The 12,345-nt window shown below is 49.3% G+C and overlaps 2 protein-coding genes across 2 annotated transcripts; one reads left to right on the forward strand and one right to left on the reverse strand.

Moving 5' to 3' along the window:
• Window positions 1–10,399: 10,399 nt before the first annotated feature.
• Window positions 10,400–10,780, reverse strand: LOC309416220 (histone H2B 1/2/3/4/6; the record flags this gene model as incomplete). Its single annotated transcript, XM_082015793.1, has 1 exon — window positions 10,400–10,780. The coding sequence occupies one exon, from the start codon at window positions 10,778–10,780 to the stop codon at window positions 10,400–10,402; it is 381 nt and encodes a 126-aa protein (XP_081871919.1).
• Window positions 10,781–11,045: 265 nt separating this feature from the next.
• LOC309416227 (histone H2A-IV) lies at window positions 11,046–11,530 on the forward strand (the record flags this gene model as incomplete). Its single annotated transcript, XM_082015800.1, has 1 exon — window positions 11,046–11,530. The coding sequence occupies exon 1, from the start codon at window positions 11,141–11,143 to the stop codon at window positions 11,528–11,530; it is 390 nt and encodes a 129-aa protein (XP_081871926.1). The 5' UTR covers window positions 11,046–11,140.
• Between the last annotated feature and the right edge of the window lie 815 nt (window positions 11,531–12,345).

The raw sequence follows: 12,345 nt of genomic DNA on the forward strand, positions 1-12,345 counted from the left end.
TTATAGCAGCGCGGCGGGCGCTGATTGGTTCGCTGCCGAGCCCGCCCCGCCCCGCCGCCCGGCGCTCAGCAGCGCGGCTTGTGTTTCTTTCTTCTCAAAAAAATGTGTTTTCGTAAAAAATAACGTGACCGCGGCACCTCATTTCTTAGCGCTCCTGCTGGGGACAGAAGATAGTTTTGCCTTTCGGCGTTTCTTTTGGCTGAGCGTTCAAATGGGTGTCGGGCAAGCCAATATTCCCCGAGTTCGGGGATTGCACGCAGAGCCGGAGGGTGAGATTTTTATTTTTCCTTTCGAATTCAAGCTTTGCTTCTGACAGCACTGTCACAGTGGCAGCGGATTCATGTTCCTGGGACGGTTTTTCATTACGGTAGTGCGAAACGGAGATCATCCCGAGGCATTTGCTTAGCGTAAACTAGCTTTGAAAAGAAGCAAGTAACACAAAGTAGCCACTCAGCTCGGCTTCTGGGTTATGAGTGCTTCCCGTAACACGGCTTCATCTGTTAAATACAATGAAACCTTTGGACGTAATGCCCTATCGAGCTCCCCTCAGAGCTAATGAAAACTAGAAGGCAGGCGGTTTTCATCAGAAATGATAATGTGGAAAACAGCTCTCTTAAATCAGCAGGTACCTTCAACATCTCATAAGAACAGAGACATGTTCTTTCACTGTTTTCCTGAGGCTTCTGCATCCCCGCATGAATATTTTGACGGACCACGTTCCCTTTTTTTTTTTGCAAAAATTCTTCTTTTGATAGAGCACAATAGGTTAACACATTCTTTTTTTTAATGTCCTTATTTTAAGATAGTTTATTTTTGCGCTTATTTTTATACTGTGCTTCATGCATTTTGTCACCCTCAATCAGCAGTTGTGAAAAAAAAAATTAAAAAATCAAAATATGGTGCGTGTGTTTTCTTTATGAAAAGAATGTAAGGCTGCAGGCATTTCTTTGATAAAAGAATATAAATCAAGTGGCTTAGTGAAACAATTATATCCTCAGAACTGCTGAGATCAACTAGGACATGGCTTTTTCCAACCCATGAGTTTTGTGATGTGGGATAAACTGAATACACATAATACTATTTTTTCCTGGGATGAACTGGATAGAGGAGTGTCATGTTCAAAAATATGTAGGACAATGTGGGAAAGAACAGAAGACCCTGGTGATTATTTCATATGATTTAAAATGCAGTCATTTGGCTTCTTTCACTTTTTCTTTCAAGAATGGAATATCACACACTATCTTGTGGAGTTTTGGTGATGGGGGTCAGTTTTAAGAGCTTGTCAGTTGTGCTGGTTTACCATGACTAGGGCACACCTAAAGTGTGAGACACTGCCAAGAGAAGTGGTAGCGTTTCAGAGGGGCTTTTGTCTAGAGAAGACAAGCAGCAGTAGAACAACATATGCAAGAGTATAAAAACAGAAAACCATGTGGATTTGGAGCCAACATCGACACTGATGCTATATTTCATGGTGGTTTCACCTGCTGACCCCACTGCGGATTGTGGCTTGTGAACCACGTTGTCATGGAATTGAATCTATTGGGACAGACACAAACTGTCGAGGAGAAATTTCGGGGGGTTAGTTCTGTAGCATACATATTTCCTTCCAATTTTGTGTCTTGCCCTGTTCTATTCACTTGTACCAGAGTCAGTGCACTAGTAGCTTTACCTCTATATTCTTTTGATGATTTTCAAGTGCATTTTCCTGGGTTTAGGCTAGGCCTCTATTCTTCTTCCAAACACCTGATGTAGCAGCACAGTCCTGGAGCAGTCCATCTGCTTTCCTAAAAGCTCATCTTTCTGGTCCTCCAAAATTTTGATGACATATCTGGACTTTTCCTTTTTTTGTTGTTGTTGTTTGTTTGTTTGTTTTAACAATAATATAGAGTTATTGTTAGGCTCAGCAAAGGAGGAAATGCAAAGAGATCTTGCAAATGTTATCAGGTGGAGAAGAGGAAGGAGGAGATAATTCTGTAAGTGCCCTTTAATTCCTTCACTTTAATAGGCAACCTTATTTAAAAAAAAAAGTTCCTTACTTATTTCAGATACTATCTTCCAGAGAAAAGATCTTAATCTTTTTTTCTGTTACGAAGCTTTGTACAATGATGTGCTCAATAAAAGACAGAATTACTCGTGTCTCCTATTTTTCCTGAAAAAAAAATAGTCAGGCAAACAGAACATTTATTAAAATAGCAAAGGTAAAAGGTACTACTCACAGTGGACTGAGATATTTGGACATTACTTCAGTGAGACATGCAAGGCGTCATTTTTCTTCTACTCTGGTATCAGGTACATGCTTTTGTGAAGGTCCTTCTTTGGAACCCGTGTAACTTAGTGCCCTATAGAATCATAGAAAGGTTTGGGTTGGAAGGGACCTTCAGAGGTTATCTAGACCAACCCCCTTGGTGTGGGCAGGGACATCTTTCACCAGACCAGGCTACTGAAAGTCCCGTCCAACCTGACCTTGAAAGCTGCCACTGAAAGGGCATCAACAACTTCTCTGGGCAACCTGTTCCAGTGTGTCCCACCACCTTCATCATGAAAAATTTCTTCCTCAGAACCAATCTAAATCTAATCTCTTTCAGTTTACAGCCATTTCCCCTTGCCCTGTCAGTACAGTGCCCGGTGAAAAGGTTTTCTCTGTCTTTCTTGTAAGCACTTTTCATGTACTGAAAGGCCGCAAGAAGGTCTTGCCACAGCCTTCTCTTCTCCAGGTAGAACACCACCAGCTCTCTTAGCTTTTCTTCATGGGAAAGATGTTGCAGCCCTCTGATGGTTTTCACGGCCTTACTCTGAACCTGCTCTAACAGGTCCATATCCTTCTTGTCCTGGGGATCCCAGAGCTTGGTGCAGTACTCCGAGTGGGGTCTCATAAGAGCGGAGTAGAGGAAAAGAATCATTTCCCTTGACCTGCTGGCCAGGCTTCTTTTGATGCAGCCCTGGATACAACTGGCTTTCTGAGCTCACATTGCTCACCCATGTCCAATTTTTCATCTACCAGTATCTCCAAGTCTTTCTCTGCAGGATTGCGCTCAATCCCTTCATCCCCTAGTGTGAACCAACATTGGGGATGGCTGTTTCCATTGGGACATTGAGCCATCTCCTATTTGCAGGTGATCATCCAGCCAATTCCTTACCCAACAGTCCATCCATCAAATCCATATCTTTCGTCTATCACTGCCCTGTCTTCCATATGCTTCAACATAGCTTCTAGGAGGATCTGCTCCATGATCTTATTGGGCATTGAGGTGAGGCTGACTGGTCAGTAGTTCCCAGTGTCCTCCTTTTCACCTGGTCCCTATTACAAAGGAATGTTTTTCACACTGTTTTTCAAAATGGCTGTGATATTTCCTTTTCTCCAGTCACTGGGAATTTCACCTGACTGCCATGGCTTTTCAAATGTCATGGAGAGTGGCTTGGCAACTATATCTGCCAATTCCCTAAGGACCCTGGGATAAACATTGTCATGTCCCATGGCCTTGTGTATGTTCAGGTTCCTCAGGTGGTCTCGAACCTGATCTTTTCCTAAGATAGGAGGGACTTTGTTCCCCCAGTCCCTGCCTTGAGGTTCAGAGACTTGACAGATGTGGGAAGAGAGATTGCCAGTGAAAACCAAGGCAAAAAAATTATTGAATACCCTTCTCCACATCAGTTGTGAGTAGATCTCCTGCCTTATTTATTGGGAGGTACATTTTCTTTAGTCTTCCTTTTCTGACCAATGTACCTGCAGAAACTCTGCTTATCATTCTTCACATCCCTGGCCAAATTCAGCACCAGATACGCTGTAGTTTTCCTGACACCAACCCTACACACCTGGACAACATCCCTATATTCTTCCCAGGGTGCATGTCCCTGCTTCCACTGCCTGTGCATTTCCTTCTTGCACTTCAATTTGACCAGAAGGTCCTTACTCAGCCCTATTGGTCTCCTGCCTTCCTAGCCTGCTTTCTTACACGTGTGAATCAAAAGCACTTCTTCTCTAAGAAAAATGTCCTTAAACAGTTGCCAGCTCTGTTCTGCTCCTTTATCCCTGAGGGTAGTTTCCCAAAGGGGCCCCATCCACTAGTTCCTTGCTCTACGAAAATTCAGGCCCATATCCCTCAAGTTCATCATGGGCCTGGGCCCAGGCTGCAGCCCAGGCTGCCACCAATCTTGACCGCTCCAACTAGGTCATTGGTGTTGGTGAGCAACAGGCCCAGCAGTGCTTCTCCTCTGGTTGGGCTGTCTCTCCCCAGGAATAAAAACGTATCCTCAACACGCTCCAGGAGTCTCCTGGATGGCCTACAGCTTGCTGTGCCACTGTTCCAGCAGATGTCAGGTTGATTGAAGTCCTCCAGCAGGATCAGAGCCTGCAAGCGTGATGCTTCCTGTAGTTGAAGTAAGAAAGCTTCATTGACATCCTCCCCTTGGTCGGGAGGCCTGTAGTAAATAGCAACCTCAAGGTTTCCTCTGTTTGCTTGGCCTCTAATTTTTACCCATAAGCTCTCAACTGTTCATCGTTGGTTTTTTTGCACAAGGATAGCTTTGTGCAATCAAAGCATTTTTTTACATAGAGGACACCCTCCCTCCTTCCTGGCTTGTTCCTTCTGAACAATTAATAACCACTAATTGCAGCACTCCAGTCTTGTGATTCATCCCACCAAGTGAACTATGACTGTGCTGGAGTTTCACTGTTTGCTCAGAAGGGTATATGGAAGCACCTGTCTCACAGATGCAGCAGAGGAGGCAGGCCTGCAGCGTACATACGCATATTTCAAACAGGGTGATCAAAGTCATGCACTAAGCCTATAGCTGCAAAGCCCCATTCACCTGTTTTTCACCTTCGTCTGCCCAAGGCTGTACAGCATCTTCAATATTTTCTCAAGCAAGTAGCCCTTCTCTATACCTGTGCTGCTGAGCATTTGTACTTTACGTATGTCATCCAGTTAAATTAATTCTGACTTATGGGTGCTCCACATACATAAGAAATTTAAATGAAGTCACAGAGTCACTCAAGGCAATTCAAATCTGCCCTTGATGTAATTGCAGACTTTGGATGGTTTGGGAGTGTGTATTAATGGTGTGATAAAAAGCCCAATTTTGCCAGTAGGGAATGTGAATTCAGGTAGAGAGGAAGCAGCCAGTCACCACTCTTCCTTTCTGCTTAACCTGCTCCTTTAATAAGCTGGGAGGGTCACAGGGTACACAAAACATGTGTCGTTGTCTGGATAATGCGTGCACAAGCTGGAGACAGAAGGATGTGCAGAACGGAAACTCTGGGTGTCACTAATTTGAATATTTCTAACTGTTCAGGCAAATGTTTGAGATTTTTTGGGGGGAACACGAACACAGGAAATAATGCATTTCAATGCCACATGAACGTAACATTTCCTTTGCTACTGCACACGTTGGGCACGTTGCCTGGGATGTCCCAGTGTAGCCTGCCTGGACTGCCGACTCACTGGGAAGCTGGTATCTACCGTTCCTTCCCAGACATCCTGACACTGGGAAGACCTATGCATTTCACAAGGAGCTTGTGCTCCTCTCCTTCCAGGTGATACCCAGGAAGTCATAGTGGGCGTTTTGCTCCCAGGAGCCACTTTGGTGGTTTGCTACAGTCCCTAACTGCTGTTTCCTCCTTCCCCCTCCACAACAAGAAGCGTTACAAGCCCTGCAGGTTATTCTGGAAGCTTCCCTGACAAGGTTGCTCTGCACACAGCCCAACATTCACAGATGTGAATCTCATTCACAGAAGGAGATCAGAAAATCAGCGGGGTGTACCTGCAACACCCCTAATTTTTTCTGGTTTCTTCTATTAACCTGGCTCACAAGTACCCTGGCTGCCCCACCCATCAGTAGCACCACTGCAGAGGAAAGTGTGTGGCTACCAGCAGCACCCACTTCCCTACAAGATGCTGCCAACTATTGCTTGGGCATACAGACACCTGAGGCAGATGGTCAAGGTGGCTCAGTTTTGATTTACAGGTTCCCTGGGATGTCTTTCTCTCCTCAGGATACTGTGCATTTCCATTGCTATGTCACCTCTGCCACTAGCTCTCCTTTGTCCATCTCTTTATTGCCTGATTGCACACAGATGACAGAAGCAAGATAGTCAGGGTGGTAACTATTCTCTTTTCAGCTGCACAAAGAAAGAGTCTGTCTTCTCTGGTGCTTAATACCCATCACAAGCATCTCCTGTCTCTCTAGGCAAACCATAGCAACGCTCAGCACATTCCTGGGCTGGGTTGCTACAGCTCAAATTCGCAGGTCAACACCACAAATCTGAACATTTGACGAGGCAGGGAAGAGGTGGATGCTACACATCTAGTAATGACAGGCATTGCTCGCATGCTATAAGGAAGAAATGGTCCTTCCCTAGGAGGAGGAGGAGGAGTGGGCATGGGAGGGTGCTGGTATGCAGCAACTTCCCGTGAACAAGGGGGATGATGAACAGGAAGCACCTTTGTATGGGTGAGGTGGATAGGAAGAAGGACAAGAGGAGAGGAAGGAAAGAGAGCAGGCCAATGGCCACTCTTCTTGAGACCTATGCTACTTTGCAGCCAATATGCTTAGAAAGAAATGCAGTACTGAACATTGTCACTCCAAGCCAACAATAGCTCATCTTTCTGCAAATCAAGGGGAGCCTGCCCTGATATTATGCCAGCATCAGGTATTTGAGAAGGTGATGGCATGTCGAGTTGGACAAAGTTATCTGTGCAGTATCAACAGTGAAGGCTGATGTCTCGGGAACTGCTGGCAAGGGGCTGATTTTTTACTTCAAGCCTCTTACCTGTGCTACCATCACTAACACAGCAGATGGGGACAGATGTGTCAATGATGGCTATTTGAAAGGGGAGGAGGATCTCTGTTTAAGTCTAATTTAATTTCAGTGAATACACTCCTAAGTGAAGAAAAGCGTTCAACCAAGTGTGTGAGGGATCAACAGGAGAGTGGCTGCCCCACAAAGGTGGGTGAGCTGGGAGATGAACGGAGCAGCGGGGCAGGCAGGGCCACGCTGTCGCCAACAAGGACACAGCTCCACAGCACCCACACACAGCAAGTGCAGCAGGAATGCTGGTAGCGATCAGGGACAACCATAGTCCTGGATCACTGGGCAAGTCTGCAGGGATGAGGCTGGGATGAGGTTGAGCCAGGGAAGTGCAGCCAGTGCAGTCAGAGCTGCAGGGGCCCAGCATGTAAGGTAAAGCCTGAGCCTAAATGCAACCCCAAAGCCAAGAGGTTAAAACCAACAGGTGGAGGGCAAGACCTTGAGGAAATCCTCAAACAAGTCACCTTCACGTCTGGCAAAGGGAAAGGGAGCAAGAAGGTCCTAGCAACAAGAAGCATGTTTTCCTTATGGGAACAGAGTGTGATCGGATGCAGAAGTACAAGCCGAACTGCAATGAAATCTGCCTGGACACAGTTCATGCGATGAATAAAGCATTTTTTCTCTGCATCGCCGCCCCGGCTCGGATTTTCCATTGTGTGCAACCGGTTCCCAGAGCTCCCGTTCCAAATGTCTGCCTGTGTTCAGGGAATTGGGTCCTCCCTAAGATCGGAAAGCACACAAAGAGTGAGGAGAGGGACGAGCTGGCCGAATATCTCTGTGGGCTATTCCTGCGGGAAGGACAGTGCTTTGCAGCAACAAAAGGGTGCTAAACCCCCTGACTTCAGATGTGCGAAGCTTTTTCTTTGTCTTAGACACGTTCCCATTTCCTTTGACATCGCGTTGGTAGATCCACCGTGAGCAATGAGTTCAGCTCATTGAGGGCAGCTTCCGTGCCGAACCCGTGCAGGTGAGTTTGGGGGCGGGGAGCTCCTGCCGGCTCATCCGCCCCGTGTGCAGGCCGGGGGAGAGCTTGGGCTGCTGCGGGGCACAGAGCCGGGCTGCCCCAGCGCCGCCTCGCCCGCGCCCCGGGGAGCGAAGGGGCGCTCAGGACTCCGCCGCCCCTTCGCTGCGGGCCCTGCCGGAGCCTCCCCCCGCCGCGGCCGGAGCTCCCTCTCACGGTCGCAGGTGTGCGCTGGGCTTGGAGACGCGGCCGCAGCCGCCGGGGAGAGGAAGCCGTGAGGGAACCAGCGTGGAGAAAGGGAGAGGACGGGCCGGCGCTGCGGAAGCGGGCTGCCAATCGGTGCCCTGCTGTGAGTCGGCCCCCAGCCTGGACGCCGCAGGCTCTCCTCTCCGCTTTCTCCGTGCGTGACTGTTTCCCGTGGGAGTGAGCTCCGCCGCGGAGCTGGGCACCAGCCGATGCGGGGGGGGGGGGGGGGGCGGGCGGGCGGGGAGGCTGGGGAGGAGCCCAACGCTTCCGCACGGCGTAAACCACGGATTTTCCTCCAGCAGTCCCACGCTTAGCACGCTTCCGCCGACGGACGATCGCTTTTCTCTCAGCAGCCAGCCAGGACAGAGCCTCAGCACCGAGAGGAGAGGCAAGGCAGGACTCTGCCGCCGACCCCACGCCGGTCCGTCCTGGACAGGGCGGGCGGGGTGCGGGGCAGCGGCCGGGGTGCGGGGCAGCGGCCGGGGAGAGGAGCTGCCCTGGGACACGGCCGCGAGTGCGCGCAACCCCCCTGCCCCACCGCCGGGCGAGCCTCGGGCAGGGCGGGCAGCAGGGCAGCGCATGCCCGGCAAAGGGCAGCGCGGAAATCACGAGTGGGCGGGTAGTCCCGGCGCTGTGCTGTCGCGGCTTGCGCAAGCCCGAGCGAAGAAACCCGAAGCGAAAGCGGTGAGAGGTGATCTACGTGAAGTGCACAGCGCGCTCGCTCCCACGGCGTCAGGGAGCGGGACAAGGAAGACCTGATGTCCCCTTCCGCGCGCTCGGGGGTCCCAACACGGAGCACCGTTTACGGTGACCTTAGAGACCGCTTCTCTCACCAGCCCGCTGCCCTGTGCCACGGCACAGCTTGCTTTTATAGTCTCGCTTACATAGTGTTCTCCGTGACTAGTTTCTGATCGGTTATGGCAGCTGGTGCTGCAAAATTACAGAAGCTTCGGAAACGCGCATCAGGCGCTGCAGGGGCTAAGAAATAGCAGACATTGATGCGCCATTAGACTTTTTCTGCCTGAATGTTAGTCCGTTCTGAAATCATTAGCAAGCTTATCTCAGGAACATTAGAATAAGAATATACCAGGAAATATCTTAGTTAATCCTCTAAAGCATACGTTTTAAGCAGAATTTTTTTCCCAGATACAGAAGACCATTGAAACAAAGAGCTAAAATCCCAAAGTGTTTCCTTACTAATTACTGAACTCTCGAAGACGCTTTTAAACTCTACTGGTATAAGTCTATGACTGATAAAATGGTCATAGTTCACAATAAGAGAGGAGGGAGAAGGGATGGAGTAGGGCTAAAACCAGTCTGAGTCGGTGTCGCAGATGGATAATTTAGGCTGCTTAAAGAAGCACCGTCAAAGATATCAGAAAGCAAATGATTTTAATACAAATTTGTAAAAAGTGCGACAACAGAATTCAATGGCGAGGTTCACTCTATTACTTATTCAGCATGGAAAAGTTATACAGAGAGAAACCAAATTACAATTAAATTAGAATCATTTACTCATGTATCGAATCTAGTTAATGTGTATGTATGTTGAGGAGAGAAAGTAGGGGAGACCCTCTCATTGAGTCACCAATTTCAGAGTGGACCGATATCCACCCGTAGTCCCAGACTTGTTCAATGGTTTATGTCTAAGGATTGGGAAAAGGGAAAAAAAATGAGGGACACCCTCCCATTGAGTCATGAGGTTCAGAGTGAACACGCTTGCTTTCTAAATTCCTTCTCACAGAGGAGTCTAGGTGCAGCTGAATCCACTCCTAATCCCAGACTTGGTCAACGGTTTATGACTAAAGGGATAGGGTATCAGGGATTGTGGTGTAGTCATATATGTTGTGCTTGGTATAATTTAGGATGGTAATAATCTAATACCAAATAACAGTGATCAAATTCACTAATGATATTGAGATAAAATGGTAGTATCGAATCATATAAAACTTAGCAGCATAATCAAGTTATTCCTTGATCACACACACATAAAGGTGTAAGAATAGAGACACAAAAAGAGATATAAAGGGATATGTACAAAGGTAGCTACGAAATATCTGCCTCAAATTACATCAAATGCTTTGCACCGCTGAACAGGTTCACAGTCGAGCCTCTGAGTTGATCACAAACTTGAGCCCTAAAATATGTGTAGAGACCACGAGGAGGGACCCAAGATAGGGGTTGTTTTCTTAATCCTAGACTACACTACAGCTTTTAGATTATTGGGATTAGAAATCCGTGATTAAGACAGCCAGAGAAATCAATTAGTAGAAGGTTTACATCAGTAAAACAAAGATACAACACAGAAAGTGAAGCTCTTTTACTGAAGAGGTGGGTGGCTCTTAAAAGAGCCTTTTGCTTAAAACAGTATTTCAAACACACGTTTACTTGGAGCTGGTGTACTTGGTGACAGCCTTGGTGCCCTCAGACACGGCATGCTTGGCCAGCTCACCCGGCAGCAGGAGCCGCACGGCCGTCTGGATCTCCCGCGAGGTGATGGTGGAGCGCTTGTTGTAGTGCGCCAGGCGAGAGGCCTCACCGGCAATGCGCTCGAAGATGTCGTTGACAAAGGAGTTCATGATGCCCATGGCCTTGGACGAGATGCCCGTGTCGGGGTGCACCTGCTTCAGCACCTTGTACACGTAGATGGAGTAGCTCTCCTTGCGGCTCTTCTTGCGCTTCTTGTCGCCCTTCTTCTGCGTCTTGGTCACCGCCTTCTTGGAGCCCTTCTTGGGCGCAGGGGCTGACTTGGCCGGCTCGGGCATCGCCACGAACACACGTCCGTCACACACCGAAACTGATGAACGCTCAGGAGCGCAGGGACCAACGGAGGGCGAGTCGCCGCGCGCCACCTATTTATAGCTGCCTTATGCAAATGAGCAGCATTGCCTCCGCGCACTGTCATTGGTCAGAAGGACAGAGCGTCACAACTCCGCTATGATGGTTTCTTATTGGTCGGAATTCGATTCGCCTTCTCATTGGCTGTGCAGAGGAGACCTACTTCTCAGCCTATCAGCGAAGGGGCGAGGAGGGGAAAGCGAGGCTATAGGTGAGCAGCGCCGGCTGTGCCAGCTGTTCAGCTACTGGTTGCTCTGAGACGCGAACGAGCGAGCGCTGGAGCGAGGATGTCCGGCCGCGGGAAGCAGGGCGGGAAGGCGCGCGCCAAGGCCAAGTCGCGCTCGTCGCGGGCCGGGCTGCAGTTCCCCGTGGGCCGCGTGCACCGGCTGCTGCGCAAGGGCAACTACGCGGAGCGGGTGGGCGCCGGCGCCCCGGTGTACCTGGCGGCCGTGCTGGAGTACCTGACGGCCGAGATCCTGGAGCTGGCGGGCAACGCGGCCCGCGACAACAAGAAGACGCGCATCATCCCCCGCCACCTGCAGCTGGCCATCCGCAACGACGAGGAGCTCAACAAGCTGCTGGGCAAGGTGACGATCGCGCAGGGTGGGGTGCTGCCCAACATCCAGGCCGTGCTGCTGCCCAAGAAGACTGACAGCCACAAGGCAAAGGCCAAGTGAACGCTGAAGAACAGTGCCCGGGAACCTTCTCCCCACAGAAACCCAAAGGCTCTTTTCAGAGCCACCAACTCGATCTCTAAAGAGCTGAATCTATGCTGTTGTCTGCCTGTCTTAGTAAAAAAAAAAGTTCTGCATGAACGAATTATTTTTTCTAAATGCTGTCTCGGAACCTTTCTAGCAGTGCGGGTTACTGTGTGTGCGGGTGGGATAAACTTTTTCATGTTCTGGGAACCGAAAGCGTTGAATAATTTGGATCCTACAGTGCGACTGACAAGTGCAACATGTTTCCCTGCCTTGTCCTGTCTCAGCCCTGCGGGGAACAGTCTAGTCCCAAGGGAAAACCATCCCCGACACCGCACCCCGCCCCCGCTTTCCCCTCTCACGTAGCCGCGCCCAGGGACGCGGAGAAGAAAGTGTTAAATACTGCCTAGAGGAGCCTGGTGAAAAACAAAGGAATAAACTGCAAGCTGCCTTGAAGTAATACCCGTCCCCGAAGGAGCGACCCGCTGTTTGCTGTAGTAAGGCACTGATTAGAGCAGCAGCACCGAGGGCTGCTCCGGTAGCGGTGAAGTTCTTCCCGGTCACAGCGCTCGCTTTTTTAGTTTCTGTATGGGGCGGACTCGGAGGCTCTTAAAAGCCATTTCCACGTTTAGCCACGATATAAAAAAAAAAAAAAAAAAAAATCCCCTTGTTTCAGCCCTTTTAAGAAAATGTGTGTGGCTCTGGAAAGAGCCATTGGGTTTATCTGCAAGGCAAATGGGACTTTTCCACGGCCATTTATTTCTTAGCAGCTTTGGGCTTCGCCCCTTTCGCCT

This window comes from Phaethon aethereus (genome assembly GCF_964289735.1).
Source record: "Phaethon aethereus genome assembly, contig: HAP1_SCAFFOLD_314, whole genome shotgun sequence".
Lineage (NCBI taxonomy): Eukaryota > Metazoa > Chordata > Aves > Phaethontiformes > Phaethontidae > Phaethon > Phaethon aethereus.